The 10,206-nt window shown below is 48.9% G+C and overlaps 2 protein-coding genes across 2 annotated transcripts; one reads left to right on the top strand and one right to left on the bottom strand.

Annotated features, from left to right (window-relative positions):
- Positions 1-589: 589 nt before the first annotated feature.
- Positions 590-1,923, top strand: LOC124657954 (chlorophyll a-b binding protein 1B-20, chloroplastic-like). Its single transcript, XM_047196416.1, has 3 exons — positions 590-875; positions 979-1,394; positions 1,489-1,923. Exons 1-3 carry the CDS (start codon positions 688-690, stop codon positions 1,653-1,655), a joined length of 771 nt encoding a protein of 256 aa, XP_047052372.1. The 5' UTR covers positions 590-687; the 3' UTR covers positions 1,656-1,923.
- Positions 1,924-2,092: 169 nt separating this feature from the next.
- On the bottom strand, positions 2,093-5,425 carry LOC124657953 (O-fucosyltransferase 31-like). Its single transcript, XM_047196415.1, has 10 exons — positions 5,265-5,425; positions 4,600-4,662; positions 4,438-4,519; positions 4,285-4,346; positions 4,094-4,182; positions 3,806-4,009; positions 3,275-3,533; positions 2,942-3,169; positions 2,672-2,869; positions 2,093-2,590 (listed from the first exon to the last, which is right to left on the bottom strand). The coding sequence occupies exons 1-10, from the start codon at positions 5,397-5,399 to the stop codon at positions 2,381-2,383; spliced, it is 1,530 nt and encodes a 509-aa protein (XP_047052371.1). The 5' UTR covers positions 5,400-5,425; the 3' UTR covers positions 2,093-2,380.
- Between the last annotated feature and the right edge of the window lie 4,781 nt (positions 5,426-10,206).

The following is a 10,206-nucleotide window of genomic DNA, read 5'->3' on the forward strand; positions in this document are numbered from 1 at the left end:
ACTCAACACTATGAACGCACGTACGCACACCCTACCTCTATAAACATCGTACGAAGAATAATCCATCTTTTTTTTAGATCAGAATATTTCACTTTATGATATAAAGATATCAAAGTGTCAAACATAAAGTTTGATCTCAGTGAACTGAAGGTATCACTGCCATTTTAACCAACCATAGGTTGATTCTTTGTATTTTTGTAGACTTGTAGCAGAGGAGCTGAATTCGGCAGCTCACCTGATGGAAAAAAAAAACTAAGGGTTGAAAGTTGAAGCAAGCACACTCGGTAGGGCCATCCACATCATCACGGAAGGCCGAAACGTGGCAGCCAGGTCAACCGAACGTGCGTTTCCAGGACCAATCGCAACCTTCGTTTTGATTCCGCACTATCCATCATCCAGATAACGCAGGATACCCCTCCTGATTCTCCCACTTGGTTCATCTATCCAATTTCCACCCATAGGCGAATCCCAGCCGTCAAACGCAGCCACGACACTGAGATCCACCGTCCATCCCAACCGGACGGCCCCAGCCGGCCGCAGCCACCGGCCGAGCGGAGCTCAATACAAAACCAATGGCAGCGGCCAAGAAGCAGAGCCACACACACCACGCGCGGTCACCGACTACTCCTACTCCCTTGCCGTAGTGTGCCGGAGTCTCAGGTCTAAACAGCCAAGGAGAAGAAGACGATGTCGTCGGTCAGCGCCCGCGCTCCGGTGGCCGCTCTCCGGCCGTCGGCGTCGTCACCGAGCCCCCGGTTCCTCGGCGACTCCGGCCGCGTCGCCCTCGCCAAGTCGATCGCACGCCGTGACGTCGCCGTCCAGGCCAAAGGCGCGTGGCTCCCCGGCCTCGCCTCCCCTGCCTACCTCGACGGCAGGTCAGTCAGCACTCATCACAAGAACGCATGATACATTTCTGCCATGCGTAGCTGCTGGTACATTTCTTACGACCGTATGTACTGATGACGATGATACATGCAGTTTGGCTGGTGACAATGGTTTCGACCCGCTGGCGCTGGCGGCGGACCCGGAGGACCTGCGGTGGTTCGTGCAGGCGGAGCTGGTGAACGGGCGGTGGGCGATGCTGGGGGTGGCCGGGATGCTGATCCCGGAGGTGCTCACCAAGGCGGGGCTCCTGAACGCGCCGGAGTGGTACGACGCCGGCAAGGGGGAGTACTTCGCCTCCTCCTCCACGCTCTTCGTCATCGAGTTCATCCTCTTCCACTACGTGGAGATCCGGCGGTGGCAGGACATCAAGAACCCGGGCTCCGTCAACCAGGACCCCATCTTCAAGAGCTACAGCCTCCCCGCCCACGAGTGCGGTTACCCCGGCAGCGTCTTCAACCCGCTCAACTTCGCCCCCACCATCGAGAACAAGGAGAAGGAGCTCGCCAACGGTACGTCCTCGATCTTGCCTCATGCACTCTCTCTTCTGAACCATCGGTTTCTGACTCCTGTATGCTGAACTTTGTCTCGGTGTGTTTTCTTCAGGGAGACTGGCGATGCTGGCGTTCCTGGGGTTCCTGGTGCAGCACAACGTCACCGGGAAGGGACCGTTGGAGAACCTGCAGCAGCACCTGGCTGACCCGTGGCACACCACCATCATCCAGACCTTCTCCCAGGCACCAGTCGAGGAGGTTGCGGCCGCTTTGAATTGATTCATCTTGAATTTCCAGACCAAATTCTGTTGGTTCTTCCAACAAATGGAGCAGGGGAGGGGATGTACAGTTTGGTGGAGGGGTGTTAGGTGGACGTTTGCACGATTAGGTGGACAGTGCAAAACCGTGTAATCTTAAAATTTCAGGTGGTGAAACTTTGTTCTTGTGGACCTCTGGGGTTCACCAATGGCTTCTAACTGAAGTTGTACCTGTAATATCATTCATGAGTGTTTTTTTGTTCCAACATGGCAAGGGAAAGTTTGAATCATTTGTCTCGAATTTGATGGAATAATATACTGATACTGAAGTACAAGTGTAGAACTGCATAAAACTGGATGCCAGTAAACCGAAGTTGATGTACAACGGCGGAAACGCAATGTGTTATCGCTTGTCACAGTTCACAAGCAAAGAATCCCTGGTACTTACATCTGCAGAGGTTGCGAAAGGAGAAAAGGGCATACAGTATATCGAATCACAGATATACAACATCAGTCGCAAAACTACAACTTCGTGATATGGAACACGAGTTAACAGGACACAATTACACTCTTTCAACAACGTGTTAATGGATGAGCCGAATGACTCAAACAGAACTTCAGAACTAGCATTTGTACTCGCATCAGCTTTTCCTACTTAGCAATTGAAAGCAATTTGAACTACACTGTGACATCAGCTGTTGGTCCAGCAGAATTCTTTTGCTGGTGCACTGCAGAGAACTACACGACCTACCCTTGGCACATACAATCTGGGGCAGGGTAAGTATAGATAGACTGCGTTGGCTTCCTCAGCCGGATTTGCCCATATCTACCCTTGTGGCCTGCCTGTACAGCCTGCTGAAACCCTGACCACTCCATGCTCTTGTTCACAAAGACGTGTCCAAGCAATGCCATGTTTGGCCTTATCGTCTTCAAATTCCTATAGGCCCGGTGAGCCAGCTAGATCAACAATGACCATCTAGTCAGGACTGTTAGAGACAGAGGAGTAATCTAGTTAATACAGAAGCCAACATAACTTACCAGTGCATTATGCATATTGCCAGGAGATGCTGAGATGAAAACGTCACTGTGCATGCTAATATAGTAGTCAAGAGCTGCTAGCACAGAAGCCTTCCCTTCAACCTTGGCAAGTTCATCTTCAGACGCAAGGCTCCTCTTGTCTTCCATCAGTGGGAAAAGTTTGCGCAAGCTAGAGATTCTAGCTTCACCACCATACACCTGAATAGGTATTGTATATTAGAACTTTCTATGTTCACTACCAAGAATGAGTAAGCGCGCAGAGAGTCAAACCTTGTGAGAAGCAAGATAAAGTCGAGTGCTGTTGTCAAAGCCAAGCGCCACTAGTATCAGTCCAATCTCTTCTGGAGTCAATGGGCAGCGGCCTGTGTTTCGAAGCTCCTCATCAGTTAGCTGTGAATTCAATACCCTCCCTTGCCAGATAACTTGCCTGTACTTAGCCAGAGCTAACTTCTCAGCTCTACCACCGCCAAAGTCACAGGCAGAATGTGCAGCCATATCCTGGAAAATATAAGGTCAGCTTCAGATGTTCCAGAGTAGCGATTCCCTGAAGACAACAGAAAGTACACATAGAAGTTCAAATACTGCAGAAGCCTTTCCATTTACCTTATCGAAGCGGAGATGTAAAACTGCATATTTTCCAGCCTGGTTCGTGTTTTCTTCTACACCTTGTTGGGCTAATTCAATAGAATGCCCCTGAACTGGAGATCGCAAACGTTTCTCAAGGGTCCTCCCCAGTGAGATAATGTAAGGCAGAAAAACCAGCGCTTCAAAGTTAACTTTACAACGCAGACGTTGAATATCCGCAGGCAAATCATCAAATGCAAGGCGGTGAGAAAAGGGGGCAATGGCAGCAATGCCGTAACTGACAAGGAAACAACAGGTACATGAGATTGTCAGTGAAGGTTTCTCCTCACAGAGTAACCAAATAATGAAGTTCATTAGTTAAACAATGAGAGTTGCATGCTAATACTATACAACTAGCTCAGTGGCCATCAACCTGAGCTAAACATGACGAGCAGATTCTTAGCATTGTTATGCAATGCAATATATGTCAAACAGCTATCGTTGAGAAGGGTATTACAGGTATTCTTCACATAGAAAGAATTGTATGACCCACAAAAAATAAGCACAAACCTTCGCAGAATTGGACCGACATTCTCTATATACCAACTAGCAGAGGCATGAAGAGGTGCAGTTTTTATTCTTGTGGCGCGGATTCCTGTGCCGTAGAACTCTCTTGTGCTCCATGAAAATTCTTTTGGCAGATATTTCACTATTGAAACCTCACGTCTTAGGGTGCTGATGAAGTGATCCACATTAAAAATATCTTCGAATGAGCTGCAGTTGTAAACCCGATTTACTTCCAATTCAACAGGAGAAGATAAAAGTTAACAGGATAATACTCTGAAACTCTAAAACCACCTTGAGTCTTTCCAAACAGGGTTTACTTCAAGATGTGGGATCACAAGAGTAGCGTTCAAAATCTTTGCAACCGCAACTGCATCACATATCTAGAGAACAAAAAGAAAGAGCTCAATGATCTAAAGTCTCAACCAAGCAAGTTAATCTTAAAAGTCTAACACCACAAGATTGGTATGGAAGAAGTGCATTACCCCCATTCTTTGCTGGTTCAGTCCACCATCAAGAAATACTTGGATGTACCCAAAAGGTAAATCTACAATTTATGAAACCAAATGCTTAGAAAACTGATTTCTATCACAGCAGGAGACATATTGTTACCTAACCATGTTATCTCAGAAAGTTACCATGAGTGCCCGGTGACTTTAAGCATGGTTTCCACCCCTGATAAGGCAAGGGTGTCCACAGATCTCTCTTCTGTTCATCTGGCTGTACAGAAAGCAAGTTACAACTTACAAACCGATTTCAATGTAACCATTCCAGTTTTCATCTGAGTTGTGAGTACTCACGATCGTCCATTGCAAAGCCTGATTCAAAAGAGACTCGTGCATTGGTTTAGGGGCATTCCACTCCTGCAGTAGATTGATATTTTCCACATTATATTAACCTTAAAAAGATATTTTGCAGAAATCTTTAGTACAAAATCTACTTGAGCTGCAATCTACATAACCAAAGGCCACATTAATCCAGTACCTATGCTATTCCCAATACTGTCAAAGTGGCCAGATACAGTCTTACATTTCTGCATATTGCATATAAATTGAGGAACGAAGTATTGTAGACCACTTTCCAAAACAAAATATCAGATGCACATATCACTGGCATGATGTTATCCATTAACAGAATCAAGATCTTTACATAGCTTACGCACTTGCTTATTTCCAGGCAACTAAGCGTCGATACAAAATACACTAACTCAACTAATGTAATTCGGAAATACGAGACTAAAAAAAATCATGAATTCACCACATCACGCCATTTCACCCTCCCCAGCCGCACCTACAGAATATATCCAACTTTCGCGCATCCCAAACGACCGAGCTCCGCAGATTAGAAAATCAGCAACGAGAATCGTAACAAGTAGCTTGAAAATCCAAATAGATCGCCAATATCACGCTACACCGGCTCAAATCGAACCGCCAGAGAAGGAGGAGGGTGACTACAGGGGACGCACTGAGAATAGGGAAGGGAAGGCGCGGCCGAGCGGGGAGAAGAGCGCGGGGAAGATAGCCGGGAGGAGCACGACAGCCGCTGCTGCAGCCAACGCCGGGGCCCTCGCCGGAGACGGCGAAGACGACGGCCTCCGCATCTCCAGTCTCTGATGCGAAGACGAGGTGGAACTGAAGTCTACAAGGCCGCAATAATGGACTGAGATGAGAAAAGCCCGCTAAGAGGTAGAAGTGGGCTTATATTCATTCGGCCCATCCATTCGACTCTGGCAAGCGGGATTTTGCAGAAAGATGATAGGAGACATTCGGAAATGCGCTTTTATCCCATGTGCATATGCTTTTGGCATCAGGAAAAAATATTTTAAAATGTAAACAAAATCTAAATAAAAATTTCGCGTGTATATATCGATATTCTATGTGTTCACTCTAAGCTTCACGGAAAATCAACTTTTTGTGTCTTGTGTAAACAAGATAAAAAATATATCTCGTGAAGAGTTTTTTAGCACCAAATGTATTCTTCTTTATATAATTGTTGCGGTCAGAAACCCACCGGTGGGCAGCGACTGGCAACACAGTAGAGCCGGGAACAACTAGGGCTGCGGCTGGCCCCAGTCCCTCAGAGCGACGGCCCGCAAAACCTCCTGGTCACACGTCCGATGCTATCGCAAGGGCGTGCCACCTGACCTATACCTGGTCAGGAAGATGTTGGATGATGCCTCGCTTAGTTTCCTGCATGGCATACATGTAAACATTAAATACGAGTCTCGATCGGCTCTCAGATTATCCTGTGAATCGGCTCAAAGAGCCGATCCACCCATGATTCGTACAAGGTGTCCGAATATATGGTGGTCCTGCTTGATCAAGATAAAGCTAATAAGATCTACGACGATTTAGGGTTTTCACCGCATAATCGGAACATCCTACTCACGATTGGGCCTCGCGCTCGCGCACGGTGATCGTAAGCCGATCCTAGACAGGGCCTAAAAACCAACACGAGGTTGATCCCCGGAACATCCTGTCTAGGGCTAGCAAACTTCACCCTACAAGCCGCTGGATCCTCCAACCCTTTGTAAGGCCTAACTATTGCGGATATTAAACTAATCCTTGCAGAACAAGGAGCAACCGTAACGGATCGGATCTACTAAACTATGATCAAGCGGGGTGCCGCCCGTACACCTAAGATAGGTGTAAGGGCGGCTAGATGTATAAGAGTTGCACTACGACGACATATGATACGAAGAACAATGCTAACCCTAACACATCTAAGATAACTACGTTGCTCGCCATCAAAAAGGCTTCAGCACGAGCAACGCATGAACAACGTGGGTAGGCTTGTCTTGCCTAGATCGCAAGATGCGATCTAGGCAGCATGGTGCTTACCGGAGAAACCCTCGAGACGAAGGAGTTGACGATGCGCCGAGATTTGTTTGTGTTGAACGTTGGTTGTTGTTTATTTCATAAACCCTAGATACATATTTATAGTCCAAAGGACTTTCTAATTTAGGCGTGCACCTAACCGTGCACGGGTCAAACTCTATCTAACCGACACGTATCCTAATAAGTTACAGATACACGGGCCAACTAGCCCAAACTTTGCATGTAAGGCCGATTCACGTATTCCTTCTATATATATATATATATATATATATATTCTTCAAGCCCATCTTGATCGCGGCCCATCTCTGACTCGGTCAAATTCTGGTGATAACACATGCCCCCCTGGTTTTGGTAATGATAATTTCAAAACCATCTGTTTTCCTTCGAAGGGTCATGTCGTGGCAGAGCAAAACCGTCGCAGTATTTTTCATCATGACGACTTGCCTTCCCAACTTCTCTGCACGATTTGACAGTTTTGGCACCACATCCTCGAAAACTGCTCGATCATTAAATCTTCACCCCATCTCCTTTTATTTAACCGTATCGAATAGTTCCCCTCGTCATCCCCTTCGCATTAGCACTCCCAAAAGCCCTCCTGCGCCACCATGTCTTCTTCTTCTTCCTCCTCATCGGGTCTTTTTGCCCAGTCCTCTTCTTCCCGCGAGCCGACGCCGGAGTGGAACCCGGAGGAGGCCCACGCGGCCAACACCCGCCGCGCCATCGAGGCCGGGGACGAGTCGAGCCACGACTTCTCCGTCTGGTCAGAGGACAACAAGTCCTTGACCGACGGGGAGAGTGACCTCCGCTTCCTCGCCAACGGGGAATCGGAGGAGGAGAGCGATGATGATCGCTTCCCCTGGGACGGCGCCACCTCCTCCGAGGATGCGGTGGAGGAGGAGGAGGAGGAGGACGACGGCTCCTCCGACGAGCCGCCGGCCAAGCGCCACCGCCCCTGGCCCGGGAACCTCGGCGACTTCGACAGCGACGACGACGACGCTGACGAGGAGGACGAGGACAACGAGGGTCCTGCCGGCGGTCGCTACAGCAGCGACGACGAGCCGGCCGGGAGCAGCGCCGACAGCGGCGACGCCGACGACGACGACGAGGGCAGCAACGGCCCCTAGATAGGATCTTAGCATAGGGCCTGTAGTAGTAGACGGGGCAATGTATCCCCTAGTACTTACTTTTGAGATCAATCAGCTTTTCATGTAAGAAATCTCGTTTATCAATGAAGAATTTCCCCAATTTGATTTTGCCGATTCCCTTTGCGATAACTTAGCCGATTGTCACCTAGCCAATGCTCAATGAGCCGATGACAACGTATCGGCCCCTCATAATCCACCCTTCATCTTTTCGCCTAAGGAGTGACCGTAAACTTGGTCAATGTCCAATAAGCCGATGTCCCCACATCAGTCCTTCACTTCTTCGACCAATGACTTTGAGTTCTGGTGGACAATGTGGAATACCAATGCCTCCAAGAGAGCCCCGAGACATCGCTGTCGAAACAACTTGACTCTGAAGCCGATACTTCTGGAGAACAGATGTCACCCGCTCGCAAACCTCCTCAGTGATGCTTTATAACCCTGCTCTGTTCCTTTAAAGAAAATTATGATAGAGGGCCAGCTGATAGAATCTCAATCGGCTTCTTAAGAACAAGGTATCTACCAAGTCAGTTGCCCCCCGAGCCTTAGTCAAGGCGAGAACAGAAGTGAGCCACCCCAATGAGTCACCATCGGCTTCCAAGTTGTAGTGCAGCGCCAGCCGATTTCAACAAAATCGGCCCCTCGGAGCAAAGAACTTTCAAGGCGAGCTGCCCCCCGAGCCTTTCCAACTCTTATCACAACGTGGCAGGAAAGCTTATGCCCAAAAAACTGATGCACTAAAAGGGCTTGGAAGGATCAGCAACTCCCTTGAACTAAGAAGCCTCAAATGTCGTGGCTCTCCACCTCCTCCTAGTTTAATTCCTGTGCCTTGCTGCTCAGATCGGCTCCTCATCTTTGGCAGATTGATGCAACCCATCCTTAACCTGATCTGCACGTCCATGTTGTCCTTGTTGTTGGTCAGGGTTGTGATCCCTCAAAACTTGCCCCAGCTGATATTCCGGACACATATTAGCGTCTTCGATGAGAAAAAGGAGTTGGAGGCCTCAAGAAGGAGTTCATCCAGTAGAGCCTCTCCGTGTAACTCGATAACTGCTCCATTGGGCCTCTTGAGTCGATGGCCATGCATCGGCTTTTGCTTAAATTTTTTTTAAGGGCCGATTTTTCTATTGGCCTCCCAATATTTTGCTGCACATGTACCGCACATGTTCATCCGCTTAGGTGCCCCCCGAGCTGATTCTGCCAGGTAACTGCTGAAATCGGCTCTGTGGTTAGCCAAGGCACTCTATGCGAACGTCGGCTCTCGTTGGGACCACTCGTGGACTTCTTCCGAGTTCATCGGCCGACGTAAACCCATTGCCCATTAGATCGACGTTGAATCCCAGCAGAATGGATGGTGAAGATAATTTTGGCCGATTGCTGGAATCGGCCTCCATATTGATTGTTCGATGAAGGTTTTGTAATGTTCCTCCATAGATCCTTGGGGCCGATCTCCCGGATCGGCATCGCCACGTTCGTCCATCGATGTTTGCTTTTGTTACACGGTCAGGCCGGTGGATAAAACCAGCCTAACCCCGTTCTTTGTTACGTCGATGCGTTCGCAGTCATCCAAATTGATGCCTGAGAGTGGCTCTTGGCCTGATGTCTCCCAAACGCCCATGCCGGCTGTTGAAATCTCGGCTGAATCATCTGCGTGGACGACTTCTACTTCATCTCCATCCCACTGTATTAGGCATTGGTGCATCGTGGATGGAATGCAACAGCTTGGCGTGGATCCAATCTCTCCCTAGTAGGACAGACATAGGTACTCTTGCTGTCGACAATAAAGAACGTCGTAGGGACGGTTTTCCTTCCTACGGTCGGATCCACATTCGAACACCTTGTGCGTCGGATGCTTGGTCGTTGAAATCGCTCGGTGTCACATTGGTCTTGATCGGATCCGAGCTAGAACGTCCCAACCGACGTAGCATGGAGTATGGCATAATGTTGACTGCCGCTCCGGTGTCTACCAACATCTTGTTGACAGGCTGCCCATTGATGTATCCTCGCAAGTACAGGGCCTTCAGATGCCTGTAACTCCTTTCTCGTGGCTTCTCAAAGATGACCGGCCGTGGGCCGCGAGTCCAATTGTGCCACGGGTGCTTCATATAATCTTGGAGCGCTAAACTCCGTTGGAAGGATGAAGACCATGTTTGTGCCGGCCGATGTATCATCATCAGCTTTCCTTTGCTTGGGGCGCCACTCTTTTCTTTGTGGCCGACCTTCTTCGTCCGGGGTTCGCTGAATTTTGGCGGCCGGATCAGGCCGTGCCTTCCTCAACGTGTGCGGGTATAATCTTTCAGCTTCTTCCAACCCACGCGGACGCTGAACCCTTCGTTTTGGGAACGGCTGAGCCCATCGGGGCACCACTCGGGCCGATGATACTTGTCTTCTTCATCATCGTCCTCTAGTTCCTCGAGATCTTCCACCC

This window comes from Lolium rigidum, chromosome 5 (genome assembly GCF_022539505.1).
Source record: "Lolium rigidum isolate FL_2022 chromosome 5, APGP_CSIRO_Lrig_0.1, whole genome shotgun sequence".
Classification (NCBI taxonomy): domain Eukaryota; kingdom Viridiplantae; phylum Streptophyta; class Magnoliopsida; order Poales; family Poaceae; genus Lolium; species Lolium rigidum.

What these genes read in the sequence shown, in the direction of transcription:
- LOC124657953 (XM_047196415.1), bottom strand. Translation starts at nt 5,399, where the DNA reads ATGCGGAGGCCGTCGTCTTCGCCGTCTCCGGCGAGGGCCCCGGCGTTG. An exon ending in AGGCTTTGCAATGGACGATC is followed by an intron (nt 4,520 to 4,599) that starts GTGAGTACTCAC and finishes CTTTCTGTACAG; the next exon opens with CCAGATGAACAGAAGAGAGA. An exon ending in CCTGTTTGGAAAGACTCAAG is followed by an intron (nt 4,010 to 4,093) that starts GTGGTTTTAGAG and finishes TTACAACTGCAG; the next exon opens with CTCATTCGAAGATATTTTTA.
- LOC124657954 (XM_047196416.1), top strand. Translation starts at nt 688, where the DNA reads ATGTCGTCGGTCAGCGCCCGCGCTCCGGTGGCCGCTCTCCGGCCGTCG. An exon ending in CCTGCCTACCTCGACGGCAG is followed by an intron (nt 876 to 978) that starts GTCAGTCAGCAC and finishes TGATACATGCAG; the next exon opens with TTTGGCTGGTGACAATGGTT. An exon ending in GGAGAAGGAGCTCGCCAACG is followed by an intron (nt 1,395 to 1,488) that starts GTACGTCCTCGA and finishes TGTTTTCTTCAG; the next exon opens with GGAGACTGGCGATGCTGGCG.